The 18,180-nt window shown below is 42.7% G+C and overlaps 1 protein-coding gene across 2 annotated transcripts in view; it reads left to right on the plus strand.

The window, feature by feature from the left end:
- The first annotated feature begins 4,991 nt into the window (after window positions 1–4,991).
- Window positions 4,992–18,180, plus strand: part of LOC110524560 (mast/stem cell growth factor receptor Kit) — a 40,820-nt gene continuing 27,631 nt past the window's right edge. Inside the window, exons 1-6 of one of the 2 annotated variants that reach the window (XM_036978396.1) lie at window positions 4,992–5,244; window positions 14,701–14,955; window positions 15,939–16,223; window positions 16,357–16,496; window positions 16,859–17,054; window positions 17,223–17,409. In XM_036978396.1, the coding sequence (XP_036834291.1) occupies window positions 5,190–5,244; window positions 14,701–14,955; window positions 15,939–16,223; window positions 16,357–16,496; window positions 16,859–17,054; window positions 17,223–17,409 (1,118 nt within the window). In that variant the 5' untranslated portion in view covers window positions 4,992–5,189. The remainder of the gene's footprint in view (window positions 5,245–14,700; window positions 14,956–15,938; window positions 16,224–16,356; window positions 16,497–16,858; window positions 17,055–17,222; window positions 17,410–18,180) is intronic. The other variant, XM_036978397.1, reaches the window with a different exon arrangement.

Here is an 18,180-nt window from a genome sequence, read left to right on the forward strand (position 1 = left end):
CTTATGAGATACTCTACCTCAGGCGAGCAAAACCCTGACTTCCTTAATATTCGATTTTGTGCACCAGCTGTTATTTACAAATAGACACAGACTGCCACCACCCCTTGTCTTACCAGAGGCAGCTGTTCTATCTTGCCAATTTATTGAACACCCAGCCAGCTGTATGTTATCCATGTCGTCGTTCAGCCAAGACTCTAAGATTTTAATGTCCCGTTGGTAGGATTGTCTTGATCAGATCTCATCCAATTTATTATCCAATGATTGCACATTGCCTAATAGGACTGGTGGTAGAGGCGGATTACCCACTTACTGTCGGATCCTTACAAGGCACTCTGACATATGTCCCCAATATCTCTGTCTCTTTTTCTTGCGACTGACAAGGATGTGGGCCTTGTTCAGTGTCTGAAGTAAATCCTTTGCATCCTACTCGTTAATGAAAAAAGTGATTTGTCCAGTACAAAGGTGAGTAATCGCTGTCCTGATATCCAGAAGCTCTTTTCTGTCATAAGAGATGGTGTTAGAAACATTATGCACAAATGAAGTTACAAATAACACGAAAAAACACACAATAGCTCAATTGGTTAGGACCCCGTAAAATGGCAGCCATCTTTTCTGGCGTCATGGTTAGCTAGAACTAGTTCTACTGTACTGTTGCAGCTATAAGCACTTCACTGCACCTGCTATAAACACCTGAAAATCTGTATAAGCGAGCAATAATATTTTTACTTGATAAAAATGTTGAGGCTTGACTTAATTAAGGTATTAGCAATTAAGCATGTTGGCTTCGAAGTACTGCATCTCTCTTCCCATAACAAAAGTGATTACCTGGAACTAAAACTCTGGGCCATTACATCAAAGCCACAAAATTGGTCTAGATTAGAAGAGGTTTGAAGTAAATACTGAGATAATGATAACCAACTTGAATGCCCATGCAAACTAATGGCTATCACTGTTCTGCTTCATGATTTGGCTGCTCTAGCAACGAAGGAGTTACCTGGGCAATCTCAACTGCAGTTAGTTACCAGAGCTTAAAAACAGTAGTAGCACCAGTCATATGAATAGCACATATAAGCATTAAAAATAAGGAAATTAAAAATGTGGGATAGATTATGAAAAACAATAATGTTTTAGCTTTTTGTTTTAGGTGTTAAAATCCTTTACTGAAAAAAAGCAGGTGCAAACTTTGCACCTGGTGCAAAAGTTAGTAAATCTGGGCCATATGTGTCACTTGAACCTACAACAAAAATAATCAAGAACGTACATGGTTAATATGACTGTCTTGAGTATACCATGACCTAAGTTAAATAACATTTGGGATGTCCTCCATGGTTGCATAAGGTGTTTCTAGATGTAAAAAGTAGAGCACATGCCTAGTAGGTGTAAAAAGTAGGCATTTGCAAAGTATTTCAAGAAACTGGAAAACATACATCAAGCAAGTATTTTTATATTCTACAAGTATTATCAGATTTCTGTTTTGTACAGCTAATTAGAATGACAATCACAGGGAAAGGGACAGTGCAAAACCATCTCTTACAAATTCCAACTATTGAATCCTGCGAGATACTGTTCTTAATTATACAACTACCTTTCTTGCCAATGCAGAGATGCTGATAAAATGTGTCTACATTGGTCTACTAATACTAGTAATGTATTTGAAATGCTTGTTATTGTTGATGCCACACAACCCGCACCCTCCCCTGCCCACGAAAAACTTCTATAGATGCAGTTCAACACCTCAACACCACTTGTTGATCTTAGTACTTCCACAAAATACCCTGCTTCTTTGGGCGTTCAAGACATTCAGCTGCATGTCTTAAGCCTTTGCTCAACTACCGAGCAATCCGCAGCATTTAGATATGCGAGCTGTTCAGAGCAGACATTGGCACCGCACTGCAATATAGATGGAATTGTAATAATGCAACACCACTGGGTACTGTTTTCTGTCATGATGCAGTTATCCTTCCAAACAGGTAAGACATAATATTGGTCAACATTGTCTCTCTGCCAGCAGTTGTGGGGTTAGTTGTTGTTTTACATAAGTTTATTTTAAACATTTGGTGATTGATCACACTTCATGAACATGATCACCTTGGTCACTGTACTAAATAGATTTGTTGCCACATTTGTTCATGATTATTACTTTTGTTTTTTTGTGGGCTATAAATATGCCATTTCTATTCAGTTAAGAATTGTCTTGTATTTCTGTACAGTGGCGTGTGAAAGTATTCACCCCCTTGGCATTTTTCCTATTTTATTGCCTTACAACCTGGAATTAAAATAGATTTTTTTTTTGGGGGGGGGGTTGTGTCAATTGATTTACACAACTTGCCTCCCCCTTTGAAGATACAAAACTTGGGGTATGTCTCTATAAGCTTGGCACATCTAGCCAATGTGTTTCTGTCCATACTTCAAGGCAGCTCCTTCAAGTTGGATGGGTTCTGTTGGTGTACAGCAATATTTAAGTCATACCACAGATTCTCAATTGGATTGTGGTCTGGGCTTTGACTAGGCCATTCCCAGACATTTAAATGTTTCCCCTTAAACCACTCAAGTGTTGCTTTAACCTTATAATTAGGGTCATGGTCCTGCTGGACGGTGAATCTCCGTCCCAGTCTCAAATCTCTGGAAGACTGAAACAGGTTTCCCTCAAGAATTTCCCTGTATTTAGCGGCATACATCAATCCTTCAATTCTGACCAGTTTCCCAGTCCTTGCCGATGAAAAACATCCCCACGGCATGATGCTGCCACCACCATGCTTCACTGTGGGGATGTTGTTCTCGGGGTGATGGGAAGTGTTAGGTTTGCGCCAGACATAGCATTTTCCTTGATGGCCAAAAATCAACATTTTAGTCTCATCTGACCAGAGTACCTTCTTCCATATGTTTGGGGAGTCTCCCACATGTCCTTTAGTGAACACCAAACGTGTTTGCTTATTTTTTTCCTTTTTTTCTGGACACTCTTCTGTAAAGCCCAACTCTTTGGAGAGTGCAGCTTAACGTGGCCCTATGGACAGATACTCCAATCTCCGCTGTGGAGCTTTGCAGCTCCTTTAGGTTAATCTTTAGTCTCTTTGTTGCCTCTCTGATTAATACCCTCCTTGCCTGGTCCATGAGTTTTGGTGGGCAGCCCTCTCCTTTGCAGGCTTGTTGTGGAGCCATATTCTTTCCTTTTTTTTAATAATGGATTTAATGGTGCTCCGTGGGATGTTTAATGTTTCTGATATTTTTTTATAACCCAACCCTAATCTGTACTTCTCCACAACTTTGTCTCTGACCTGGGAGAGCTCCTTGATCTTCATGGTGCCGCTTGCTTGGTGGTGCCCCTTGCTTAATGGTTTTGCAGAATCTGGGGGTCTTTCGGAACAGGTGTATATATACTGATATCATGTGACACTTAGATTCCACACAGGTGGACTTTATTTAACTAATTATGTGACTTCTGAAGGTAATTGGTTGCACCAGATCTTATTTAGGGGCTTCATAGCAAAGGGGTGAATACATACACAGGCACCAGTTTTCTGTTTGTTATTTTTTAGAATTTTTTTGAAACAAGTTGTTTTTAAAATTTCACTTCACCAATTTGGACTATTTTCTGTGTGTCCATTACATGAAATTCAAATAAAAATCCATTTAAATTACAGGTTGTAATGCAGCAAAATAGGAAAATTGCCAAGGGGGATGGATACTTTAGCAAGGCACTGTATTGCACTTTGTGACATCGGATGATGTAAAAAGGGCTTTATAAATACATTTTATTGATTGATTGATATTGTAGCCTAGCCTACACATTTTTTTCAGCAGATTATAACTTTGTATAGTTTATACATCCTTCGGTGCATAGAGATTGCCTGTTGGTTACCCTGTACCTTGACATTTTGAGTTAATAACTGAAACCTAATGAGGAAATTGGATATTTGTGTGCTCAGCATCAGGTTGCGTTCATCTCAATAATTAATCTATTGGACCGGGCACAGCACGGAGACATTGGCAAAAAGTAAATTAACAGCGATTTATTCATGCACAGATTGATAAGTGACCTCGTTGTTGGCCTAACAAATTGTCTATGTCTAAAATACTTGTTAGACATTACAATTAGGAATCATTTTTCAATTAAAGAATGACACTTGTTGTGATCAACTATGTGATTTGGGAACGTTTGTTCAATAGCCTAGTAGGACTGTTTGTATAGGCTCTCTAACTGGTTTGTACTTTTCCCGAGAGCCTCGAGTTATTGGCGCAGATAAGGGCTGTTCTAGTCATATCTTGTCATCTAAGCAACTGTCATTATGGAAATGTCGAGGAATTCCTTAGAAGTATGCAAATCAGCAGTGTCATTTTCTAAGAGTTGGTTTTGCATAGACCTACTGTGGGCCTGTAGTGTTGTATAGATTTTTGTGACCATTAGCCTAGCCTATGCAGAGAGGCTTTTGTCATACATTGTTATGTCAACAAATGTTATTTCAACATTTGCATTCAAACTCAGTTTGTTAAACCTTGGAATGGTGTTTTCTGGTGTTAGGGCTTCATGTACCACGTTATTTAATCAATACAAATATTTAATTTGATGTGAATGTTTTGGGTCTTTGCCCATAACTTTGCACATTTTGATGTAAATGTTTGAGGACAGGGTTTTGCTCATTCTGGATTCTATTAGAATGACAATCACAGAGAAATGGACAGAGCAACAATTCTTACAATTCCAACTATTGAATCCTGCAAGATACTGTTCTTAATTATACAACTACCTTTGTTTTGCCATAGCAGAGATGCTGAAAAAATGTCTATATTGGTCTGCTAATACTAGTAAAGCCACTACTTTTGTGAAAAAAATATTTATAAAAAAACGATTCATTTCTATTTTTTCAGTGCTTCCTGCGGCTATTCTTCCAATGTAAAGTATTGCTCTGAAGTTCTGGCATGCATGGAATGTAATTGAAATGCTTGTAATCGTTGATGCCACACAACCCGCACCCTGCCCACGAACGACCTCTATAGACGAAGTTCAACACAACATCACCACCCGTTGATCCTAGTACTTCAACACAATTCCCTTATGCAATGTGCGTTTAAGACGTTCATCTGCATGTCTTAAGCCTTCACTCAACTGCGGAGCAATCCGCGGCATTTACAAGCGCGAGCTCTTCAGAGCAGACATTGGCACCGCACGCAATATAGATGGAATTGTAATAATGGAACACCACTGGGTACTGTTTTCTGTCTTGTTGCAGTTATCCTTCCAAACAGGTAAGACATAATATCGGTCAACATTGTCTCTCTGCCAACAGTTGTGGGGGTAGTTGTTTTACAGAAGTTTATTTTAACCACTTGGTGATTGATCACACTTCACGAACATGATCACCTTGGTCACTGTACTAAATAGATTTGTTGCCACTGTTTTGTTCATTATTATATATATTTTTTGTGTGGGCTATAAATATGCATTTTCTATTCAGTTAAGAATTGTATTGTAGCCTAGCATACACCTTTTTTCAGCAGATTAGAACTTTATCGTTCAGGATGTAGAGAGAGTCTGTTGGTTACCCTGTACCTTGACATTTTGAGTTAATCACTGAAACCTAATGAGGAAATTGGATATTTGTGCGCTCAGCATCAGGTTGCGTTCATCTCAATAATTAATCTAGTGGAGTGCACGGAGAAATTGGCAAAAAGTAAATTAACAGCGATTTTTTTCTGCACAGATTGATAAGTGACCTCGTTGTAGTCTAAAATACTTGTTAGACATTACAATTAGGAATAATTTTTCAATTAAATAATGACACTTGTTTTGATCAACTATATTATTTGGGAACGTTTGTTCAATAGCCTAGTAGGACTGTTTGTATAGGCTCGCTAAATGGCTTGTTATTTTCCAAGAGCCTCGAGTCATTGGCTCAGATAAGCGCTGTTCTAGTCATATCTTGTCATCTCAGCAATAACTGTCATTATGGAAATGTAGAGACATTTCTTAGAAGTAGGTAAATAAGCAGTGGCATTTTCTAAGAATTAGTTTTGCATAGACCTACTGTGGGTCTGCAGCGTTTTATGTAATTTTTGTGACCATTAGCCTAGCCTATAGAGAAACTTTTGTCATACATTTTCCAATCAACAATTTTTACATCAACATTTGCATAAAATCTCAGTTTTAATCCTTTTAATTGTGTTTTGGTGTTAAGGCTTCGTACCATATTACACGTTTTTTTTTAACATAACTTACAACATGCCTCACCAGTGAATTTAATGTCTCACCTATAATTACATGCCTCACCTATAGATTTCATTTAAGGCTTTATTGAGCAGTATTGAGTTGTCAATGGTAGGCGTAACTCTGCTTGTAATTGCTTACATGGTTGAATAATCAATCCAAACAACACCCACTTGAAATCAGGCAAAGGCAGATAAATAATGTCAGTTATCCTGTGAAGTGATGCTTCCTGAAATAGAGGAATGCTTTCTTCTATAGAGTGGAGTGCAGGGAATTTCCCTGCACAACTTGGTCAGAGCATTTCGTATTATTCTGTACGGAAATCCGAGACACTCCATTTATGATGATGATATGTTACTTTATGTATGGTTACATTAATCAAATCAAATCAAATGGTATTTGTCATATGCACCAAATACAACAGGTATGCTTACTTACTTACAAGCACTTAACCAACAATGCTTTAAGAAGTTTTAATAAAAACAAGTCTTAATCAAAGAACAGAAAATATAAGTAACAAATAATTAAACAGCACCAGTCAAATAACAATAGCGAGGCTATATACAGGGGGTACCGGTACAGAGTCAATGTGCGGGGCCACCGGTTAGTCGAGGTAATTGAGGTAATATGTACATGTAGTTAAAGTGACTATGCATAGATAATAAACAGAGAGTAGCAGCAGCGTAAAAGAGGGGCCTGAATAGCCCTTTGGTTAGCTGTTCAGGAGTCTTATAGCTTGGGGGTAGAAGCTGTTAAGAAGCCTTTTGGACCTAGACTTGGCGCTCCGGTACTGCTTGCCATGCGGAAGCAGTAAGAACAGTCCATGACGAGGGTGGCTGGAGTCTGACAATTTTTAGGGCCTTCCTCTGACACCGCCTGGTGTAGAGGCCATGGATGGCACAAATCTTGGCCCCAGTGAAGTACTGGGCCGTATGCACTACCCTCTGTAGTGCCTTGCAGTTAGATGCCGAGCAGTTGCCACAGCAGGCAGTGATTCAGCCCATCAGGATGTTCTCGATGGTGCAGCTGTAGAACCTTTTGAGGATCTGAGGACCCATGCCAAATCTTTTCAGTCTCCTGAGGGGGAATAGGTTTTGTTGTGCTCTATTCACAACTGACTTAGTGTGTTTGGACCATGATAGTTTGTGATGTGGACACCAAGGAACTTGAAGCTCTCAACCTGCTCCACTACAGCCCTGTCGATGAGAATGGGGGCATGCTCGGCCCTCCTTTTCCTTTAATCCACAACCAACTCCTTTTTCTTGATCACTTTGAGGGAGTGGTTGTTGTCCTGGCACTACACAGCCAGGTCTATGACCTCCCTATAGGCTGTCTCTTTTTTAAAATTCATGTTTTATTTCACCATTATTTAACAAGTTAGGCTAGTTGAGAACAAGTTCTCATTTGCAACTGTGACCTGGCCATGATAAAGCATAGCAGTTCGACACATACAACAACACAGAGTTACACATGGAATGAACAAAACATACAGTCAATAATACAGTAGAAAAAAACAGTCTATATACAGTTAGTGCAAATTAGGTCAAATAAGGGAGTTAAGGCAATAAATAGGCCATGGTGGCGAAGTAATTACAATATGGCAATTAAACACTGGAATGGTAGATGTGCAAAAGATGGATGTGCAAGTAGAGATACTGTGGTGCAAAATAAATAAATACAGTATGGGGATGAGGTAGATAGATGGGCTATGAACAGGAGCAGTGATCAGTGAGCTGCTCTGACAGCTGGTTCTTAAAGCTAGTGAGGGAGATGGGAATCTCATCAATGTCGGTGATCAGGCCTACCACTGCTGTGTCATTGGCAATCTTGATGATGGTGTTGGAGTCGTGCCTGGCCATGCAGTCATGAGTGAACAGGGATACAGGATGGGACTGAGCATACACCTCTGAGGGTGTTGAGGATCAGTGTGGCGAGATATGTTGGTACATACCCTTACCACCTGGTATCGGCCCGTCAAGAAGTCCAGGATCCAGTTGCAGAGGGAGGTGTTCAGTCCCAGGGTCCTTAGCTTAGTGATGAGCTTTGAGGGCAGTATGGTGTTGAACGCTGAGCTGTAGTCAATGAATAGCATTCTCAAGTAGGTGTTTCTTGAGTCCAGGTGGTAAAGGGCAGTGTTGAGTGCAATATAGATTGCATTGTTTGTGGATCTGTTGGGGCGGTATGCAAATTGGAGTGGGTCTAGGGTTTCTGGGAGAATGGTGTTGATGCGAGCCATTGCTTCACGGAAACATGGCTCACTCGAGACACGCTATCGAAGTCGGTACAGCCCGCTAGTTTCTTCACGCATCGCGCCGACAGAAACAAGCATCTTTCTGGTAAGAAGAGGGGCGGGGGAGGGGTATGCCTTATGATTAACGATTCGTGGTGTGATCATAACAAGTCCTTCTGTTCACCTGACTTAGAATTCCTCACAATCAAATGTCGACTGCATTATCTACCAAGAGAACTCTCTTCGATTATAATCACAGCCGCATATATTCCCCCCCCCACACCCCCAAGCAGACACGTCGACGGCCCTGAACTAACTTTATTTGACTCTATGTAAACTGGAAACCACATATCCTGAGGCTGCATTCGTTGTAGCTGGGGATTTAAAACATTTAAACGTGTTAACCCTCGCAAGGTTGCAGGCCCAGACGGCATCCCCAGCCGCATCCTCAGAGCATGCGCAGACCAGCTGGCTGGTATGTTTACGGACATATTCAATCAATCCTTATCCCAGTCTGCTGTTCCCACATGCTTCAAGAAGGCCACCATTGTTCCTGTTCCCAAGAAAGCTAAGGTAACTGAGCTAAACGACTACCGCCCCGTAGCACTCACTTCCGTCATCATGAAGTGCTTTGAGAGACTAGTCAAGGACCATATCACCTCCACCCTACCTGACACCCTAGACACACTCCAATTTGCTTACCGCCCCAATAGGTCCACAGACGACGCCATCGCAACCACACTGCACATTGCCCTAACCCATCTGGAGAAGAGGAATACCTATGTGAGGATGCTGTTCATTGACTACAGCTCAGCATTTAACACCATAGTACCCTCCAAACTCATCATCAAGCTCGAGACCCTGGGTCTTGACCCCGCCCTGTGCAACTGGGTACTGGACTTCCTGATGGGCCGCCCCCAGGTGGTGAGGGTAGGTAACATCTCCACCCCGCTGATCCTCAACACTGAGGCCCCACAAGGGTGCGTTCTGAGCCTTCTCCTGTACTCCCAGTTCACCCACGACTGCGTGGCCATGCATGCCTCCAACTCAATCATCAAGTTTGCAGACGACACTACAGTGGTAGGCTCGATTTCCAACAACGACAAGACGGCCTACAGGGAGGAGGTGAGGGCCCTCGGATTGTGGTGTCAGGAAAATAACCTCACACTCAACGTCAACAAAACAAAGGAGATGATCGTGGATTTCAGTAAACAGCAGAGGGAACACCCCCCCTATCCACATCGACCGGACAGTAGTGGATAGGGTAGTAAGTTTTAAGTTCCTCAGCGTACACATCACGGACAAACTGAATTGATCCACCCACACAGACAGTGTGTGTCGGGCTGTATCACCGCCTGGTACGGCAACTGCTATGGCAATTTTTAGGTTAGATTACTCGTTGGTTATTACTACTTGTCGGAACTAGAAGCACAAGCATTTCACTACACTCGCATTAACATCTGCTAACCATGTGTATGTGACAAATAAAATTTGATTTGACATTTTTTATTTGACCAGACTTTCATAGCACTTAATGGCTACCGACGTAAGTGCTACGGGTCGGTAGTAATTTAGACAGGTTGCCTTAGTGTTCTTGACCAAAAACTAATGTAGGGTGGATTGGTGGGCATATGCTGCGAATGTCTAGTAACCTAAAAGTTGCGAGTTCGAATTTCATCACGGTCAACTTTAGCATTTGAGCTAATTAGAACGTTTTTACCTACTTTACCTACCCTTTTAGCTAAAGCCTTCACCTAACCTTAACCATTTTAGCTAATCCTTCTACTTCCTTCTAACCCTAACCTTAATCCTTTAACCTAACTCCTGAACTTAACCTTAACCCTGACCCCTAACCCTAACCTCGCTAACAACATTAGCCACCTAGCTAGAATGCAATACATATCATTCATTTAGCAAATTTGTAACATATTGTACGTTTTTCTAATTAATAACATTAAAAACTTTTTGCAAATTCATTACATATTGCACTTTTTGCAAATTCGTAGCATACAGTGCCTTGCAAAAGTGTTAATCCCCCTTGGCTCTTTTCATATTTTGTTGCATTACAACCTGTCATTTAAAATTATTTTTATTGGTCCAAATTGGTTAAGTGAAATTATTATTATTTTTTTTTTCTTCAAGAAATTCAAAAAATATATAATTGGAAAAGTAGTGCATGCATATGTATTCACCCCCTTTGCTATGAAGACAATAAATAACATCTGGTGCAACCAATTACCTTCAGAAGTCACATAATTAGTTAGATTGCACACAGGTGGACTTTAAGTGTCACATGATCTCAGTATATGTACACCTGTTCTGAAAGGTCCCAGAGTCTGCAACACCATTAAGCAAGGGGCACCACCAAGCAAGCGACACCATGAAGACCAAGGAGCTCTCCTAACAGGTCAGGGACAAAGTTGTGGAGAAGTACAGATCAGGGTTGGGTTATCATCTTTTTAATTAGAAACATTTAACTTCCTGCGGAGCACCTTTTAAACCCATTGTTAAAAAATGGAAAGAATATGGCACCACAACAAACCTGCCAAGAGAGGCCCGCCCACCAAAACTCATGGAACAGGCAAGTAGGTCATTAATCAGAGCGGCAACAAAGAGACCAAAGATAACCCTGAAGGAGCTACAAAGCTCCACAGCGGAGATTGGAGTATCTGTCCATAGGACCACTTTAAGCCGTACACTCCACAGGGCTGGGCTTTACCGAAGAGTAGTCAGAAAAAAAGCCATTGCTTAAAGGAAAAAATAAGCGAACGCGTTTGGTGTTCGTCAAAAGGCATGTGGGAGACTCCCCAAACATATGGAAGGTACTCTGGTCAGATGAGACTAAAATGGAGCTTTATGGCCATCACGGAAAACGCTATGTCTGGCACAAACCCAACACCTCTCATCACCCCGAGATTCTGCCACCACCGTGCTGTGGGGATGTTTTTCATCGGAAGGGACTGGGAAACAAACTGGTCAGAATTGAAGGAATGATGGATGGCGCTAAATACAAGGAAATTCTTGAGGGGAAACCTGTTTCAGTCTTCCAGAGATTTGAGACTGGGACGGAGGTTCACCTTCCAGCAGGACAATGGCACTAAGCATACTGCTAAAGCAACACTCGAGTGATTTAAGAGGAAACATTTAAATGTCTTGGAATGGCCTAGTCAAAGCCCGGACCTCAAACTTCAATCCAATTGTACGCCAGCGGATCCCATCCAACTTGAAGGAGCTGGAGCAGTTTTGCCTTGAAGAATGGGCAAAAATCCCAGTGGCTAGATGTGCCAAGCATATAGAGCATACCCCAAGAGACTTGAAGCTGTATTTGCTGCAAAAGGTGGCTCTACAAAGTATTGACTTTGGGGAGTGAATAGATATGATTAGATACGTTTTTTGTTTTTTTGTGATATTCCTTGTTTGTTTCACAATAAAACATATTTTGCATCTTCAAAGTGGTAGGCAAGTTGTGTAAATCAAATGACACAACCCCCCCAAAAAATCTATTTTAATTCCAGGTTGTAAGGGAACAAAATAGGAAAAATGCCAAGGGGGTGAATACTTTCGCAAACCACTGTATCATACTAAATGGGTGATGGAAATCCACAAATTAACACATACAGTGGGGCAAAAAAGTATTTAATCAGCCACCAATTGTGCAAGTTCTCCCACTTAAAAAGATGAGAGAGGCCTGTAATTTTCATCATAGGTACACTTCAACTTTGACAGACAAAATCCAGAAAATCACATTGTAGGATATTTAATGAATTTATTTGCAAATGATGGTGAAAAATAAGTATTTGGTCAATAACAAAAGTTTATCTCAATACTTTGTTATATACCCTTTGTTGGCAATGACAGAGGTCAAACGTTTTCTGTAAGTCTTCACAAGGTTTTCACACACTGTTGCTGATATTTTGGCCCATTCCTCCATGCAGATCTCCTCTAGAGCAGTGACGTTTTGGGGCTGTTGCTGGGCAACACGGACTTTCAACTCCCTCCAAAGATTTTCTATGGGGTTGAGATCTGGAGACTGGCTAAGCCACTCCAGGACCTTGAAATGCTTCTTACGAAGCCACTCCTTCGTTGCCCGGGCGGTGTGTTTGGGATCATTGTCATGCTGAAAGACCCAGCCACGTTTCATCTTAAATGCCCTTGCTGATGGAAGGAGGTTTTCACTCAAAATCTCACGATACATGGCCCCATTCATTCTTTCCTTTACACGGATCAGTCGTCCTGGTCCCTTTGCAGAAAAACAGCCCCAAAGCATGATGTTTCCACCCCCATGCTTCACAGTAGGTATGGATGCAACTCAGCATTCTTTGTCCTACAAACACGACGAGTTTAGTTTTTACCAAAAAGTTATATTTTGGTTTCATCTGACCATATGACATTCTTCCAATCTTCTTCTGGATCATCCAAATGCTCTCTAGCAAACTTCAGACGGGCTTGGACATGTACTGGCTTAAGCAGGTGGACACGTCTGGCACTGCAGGATTTGAGTCCCTGGCGGCGTAGTGTGTTACTGATGGTAGGCTTTGTTACTTTGGTCCCAGCTCTCTGCAGGTCATTCACTAGGTCCCCCCGTGTGGTTCTGGGATTTTTGCTCACCGTTCTTGTGATCCTTTTGACCCCACGGGGTGAGATCTTGCGTTCAAGGGAGATTATCAGTGGTCTTGTATGTCTTCCATTTCCTAATAATTGCTCCCACAGTTGATTTCTTCAAACCAAGCTGCTTACCTATTGCAGATTCAGTCTTCCCAGCCTGGTGCAGGTCTACAATTTTTTTTCTGGTGTCCTTTGACAGCTCTTTGTCTTGGCCATAGTGGAGTTTGGAGTGTGACTGTTTGAGGTTGTGGACAGGTGTCTTTTTTATACTGTTCAAACAGGTGCCATTAATACAGGTAACGATACAGGTAACGAGTGGAGGACAGAGGAGCCTCTTAAAGAAGAAGTTACAGGTCTGTGAGAGCCAGAAATCTTGCTTGTTTGTAGGTGACCAAATACTTATTTTCCACCATAATTTGCAAATCAATTCATAAAAAATCCTACAATGTGATTTTCTGGATTTTTTTTCTTCTCATTTTGTCTGTCATAGTTGAAGTGTACCTATGATGAAAATTACAGGTCTCTCATCTTTTTAAGTGGGAGAACTTGCACAATTGGTGGCTGACTAAATACTTTTTTGCCCCACTGTACCATACGAAACGTGACAAACAATGCAATATGGGGTGTCTCAGATTTACAAACAGAATAATACAAAGTGCTCTGAGTCCAGGTTGTTCTGCATGGTGGGCTTTGGCTGGTTGGTTGTCTGTTAAAGAGAGCAGTGCACAGTACGTTGTACCTGGCGAGTCTTTGTCCTGGACGCAATGCCCAGGTAGGCCAGTTCTGCCTACATCTCTCCTGTGCAAGGGTTGTCTGCTCTGTAGTTTATTTTGTGTTGCCTGTGGGTGATTTATTTTTCACTCTTCTAAACCATATTCTGCCAAATTCTATTTAGGCTATACTCAAAGTGTTCTAGTTGACTATTTCATACCGTAACATTTCTGTCGGGTTGAGAGCCGAAGGGCACATATGGGATGGGAGATTACTTGTTTGGTGTTCAAGACAAAATCAATATGACACACCTCCCGTGCTGATATTGCTGCAGGTAGATTTCAAGTTGTGCCAAGAATTGTACATGGGGCATTGTTTTACATCTTTGCCAAAGCGATAAGTCACCTGTCATTTTTCAGTCATAAAATGATGTCAATATGTTGCTAGGAGTGCTATGATAATGATTTGTATTGATATCGAAGTCCATGCAAAACAAGCTCTGGGGGTCTTGTCTACCTGACCTCAGTGTTGACATACATTTCTAGCAGAGGAGGCTGGTAGGAGGCGCTATAGGAGGATGGGCTCATTGTAATGGCTGGAATGGAATAAATTAAATGAATGTTGTTTCCGTATCTTTGATGTGTTTGATACCGTTCTATTTATTCCCTTCCAGCCATTACAATGAGCCTATACTCCTATGTCTCCTCCCACCAGCCTCCTCTGATTTCTAGCTGACCATTACTGTTGAAGTACCTGCAGTGCCCTCTTTGCTGTTAATGATAGGCACTTGTACTTACTTATTTTACTCCATTCTGTTAAAGGTGTGCTATGTGTTATATGGCGCGGAGTGAGGACTGTGTCTTTTATGATTACGTTTTAAGTGACTATGTGCATGATATCCAGAGCCTGTTTGATCAATACTGTAATGACCATCCCAACCATGTTACTACAGGTAGCGCCAGACCCACCATCACCCCCAGAGGCCTCCACCTGGTCATTCCACTCAACATCCCCTTCAGCCTGCTTTGCCAGGGTGACCAGGTGGTGCAGTGGCAGCGGGAGGATCGCCCCAAACTGAGGGGCGAGGAGCGGACTAATGGGGCGTCCGTCCTGAAAATCCCCAGAGCTCAGCCTGGCCACATGGGCCGATACATCTGTCTGGAAGAGAAAACCGGAGAGCAGAGCTCTATCTACGTCTACGTCAAAGGTGTGTTTCTTTCTGAGTCAACATTCATAGCCCTGTTTGCCTGTGTGGGCATGTATGTGAGAGTTTTTATGTGTATAAGGCAATGGTTCTCATCCTGTTCCTGGGGACCCGAAGGGGTGCACATTTAGTTTTTGCCCCCTAACACCACACACCTGACTCAAGTCATCAAAGCCTGGTGATGAGTTGATGGTTTGAATCAGGTTTGTAGTGTTCGGGCAAAACAAAAACGTGCAACCCTTTGTGTCCCCAGACCACTGGTACAAGGGTGTGAGTGAGTGAGTGAAAAAGAGAGAAAGAGTGGGTGGGAGAAAGTGTGCATACGAGAAAGGTAAGCCTCAGAGAGGCTTGTGAACATTTATTTGAGGCAGAACAAGTGATCAAATATTTTTTTAGAGGGGCACTGTGTGTGGGTGTGTTCGTGCATGAAGGTGTTTACTGGATTGATAGGTATTTGGATCCGTCTTTGGATTGTGCCATGTCCATATGGCAGTGCATCTGGGCTCCTGAGTGGCGCAGCGGTCTAAGGCACTGCGTCTCAGTTCAAGATGCCTCAGTGCAAGAGGCATCACTACAGTCCCTGGTTTGTATCCAGGCTGTATCACATCCAGTCATGATTGGGAGTCCCATAGGGCGGCCCACAATTGGCCCAGTGTCTTCCGGGTTTTCCCGTGGTAGGCCGTCATTGTAAATAAGAATTTGTTCTTAACTAACTTGCCTAGTTAAATAAAGGTTATATTTAAAAAAAAAAAAAAACTGCTTATATCTTGGAAAGTGCCTACAGTGTATGTATGTGTGTCACTAATTGATTGATTATTGGCTAAAGATCAAACTGGATCTGTCCCCATGTTTGAATAACATAATTAGCACTCTCCTAATCTCTTCTCTCAGTACTATACATACAGCACATGTACTCTGGACATCGTTCCATATACCTGAGGCTGTTTTCATACCACACTGTTGATTTAAAGTCTTTTTTTTGGCAGATCCTGATAATGTCTTTAGAAAGACCATTGTGTTCAGTATCCTGACTCGTGCGGGAGACAGTGCCTCCATCCCCTGCCTAGCAACCGACCCGAGAGTGGTCAACCTGCGCCTGGAGCCATGCCATGGCGGTGCCCTCCCTAATGGTCTCCACTATGCTGCCAGCCTGGAGCGGGGCATGGTTATCTATGACACTAAGAAGGCCTTTGAGGGCTGTTACATCTGCACTGGCAGACTGAGCGGTGCCCTCGTTAAATCACACAGCTATGATCTGACTGTGCGACCAGGTAAAATAGCATTAACTGTGCGTGCATCTGTGCATGTAGGCACTAACACAATCACTCCTGTGTTTGTGTTCTGGGATGTGAAGTACTGTATCCGTGACATAGTTTATTTGATATTCTCACATGTTTTACTCAGTCCCAGATGTGCCCCCAGTGATTGAGTTGCGTGGGCCCAAGAGGGTGGTCCTGACGCGGGGCCAGAATCTCACCCTGACCTGCAGCACCACCAACGTCAATGGAGACATCAAGCTGAAGTGGGCCGCTCCGCCGGGCACGGTGAGAACCCTTTTCCCTCTCTCTGAGGGGTTGGCCAGGGAGGCTGGAGGGATACCTATAGGACAGCTCTCCAATAGACTGATTGGAAAATATATTTTTATTGAAATAGAGCAAAAGTTAAATGTCTTTTTTATATTTGCTAGAGAGTCCAAAATGCTCCAAGTCTGAAAAATCAGTATCTTGAGAAATTAGTGTGATGTTCAGTTGGCTGTGTGTGTGTGTTTACTGAGTCTCAGGGTCCTGAGGTGTGTGCATGTATGTGCGTGAGGTAAGCCCTCCTGTCCCCCTGCCCGGGGAGGGAAGGAATGCAGCCCAGACCAGACAGGGTTAATCTCTATAGATCTCTGGGTGTTGATTGACAGGATGCCGTGTGGGCTTCGTATCCACAGCAACCGGCAGTGGAGAATGGCTCACGCATCCTGACTGAGCCCATCACACACGTCCGCAGCGCTACACTCCAAGTCAACTTTGTCGGGACACAGGATTCTGGGAGATATCGATGTGAGGGTCAGAATGAGAAGGGGATCAGCTCTGAGTCAATCTGGCTGGACGTCTATGGTGAGTATATGGCATTGCAGTGCACTTCTGATCTATATTGAAATTCTCCATTTGAATGGGTTGTAAACATAAGTGGAAATGGAGTGGTTTTGTTAAGAAGAGTCAAAGGTATTTTCATGTGGGTGACTGTCAATGTGTCTTACCTGTGGGTTGTTGAATGTCTTCCAGATAGAGGTTTCATCAACCTGGCTCCGTCAGATAACAGTTCTGTGCGTGTGCGTGCTGGGGAGAGTCTGTCCCTGCATGTGGACATGGAGGCCTATCCCAAACCGCATACCTTCTCCTGGAGCTTCTCAGGCCAGCAGCTAAGGAACACCTCTGATCATGTCATCACCAAACAGAACCACCGACACAGGTACACACACACGCAAACAAACACACACACTCATCCACCAGGGTTTCCGTTAGGATAATTTGACGCAATTCCCCAAGAATGTTCAAGGGACCTTGACACAACGTTCCAAGAACATCCTGGGGATGTCCCCGGGACCAACCGGTAACAAACAGGCTGACCTCGGTCGTCAGTTGAACAATGTTTCCTCATTGGTGCGACTGGCTTCCGGGTTAAGTGACTGGTGTTAAGAAGTGTGGTTTCGCGGGTCATGTTTCGAAGGACGCATGACTCGACCTTCGCCTCCCGAGCCTGTTGGGGTGATGAGACAAGATTGAAATTGGTGAGAAAAAGAAGGTAAAATACCACCCAAAATTATATATAATAAAAATACACTGAGACAACTGGGACCATCACCTGACAAGAAGCTCCAGGGGACCATGACACAATCCCCCAAGAATGTTCAGGCGACCTTCACACAACGTCCCAAGAATGTCCTGGGGATGTCCGCGGGACCAACCGGTAACTAGACAAAGCCTCCAGGGGACCATGACTCAACATCCCAATAATGTCCTAAAAATGTCCCTGGGAATGTCCCTGGGACCAACCGGGAACTAGAAAAAACCTTCAGGGGACCATGACTCAACGTCCTACAAACCTGAGAACGTTTCATTGGGACCATCACGTGACATCCTAAGGACGAGTAAAATTAATGTCCTAAAAAGATCCTGACATGGTCCTCAATGACATCCTGGGAACTTCAAGGAAACTAAACAAAGGTCCCCCAAAGAATGT

This window comes from Oncorhynchus mykiss, chromosome 5 (genome assembly GCF_013265735.2).
Source record: "Oncorhynchus mykiss isolate Arlee chromosome 5, USDA_OmykA_1.1, whole genome shotgun sequence".
NCBI lineage: Eukaryota > Metazoa > Chordata > Actinopteri > Salmoniformes > Salmonidae > Oncorhynchus > Oncorhynchus mykiss.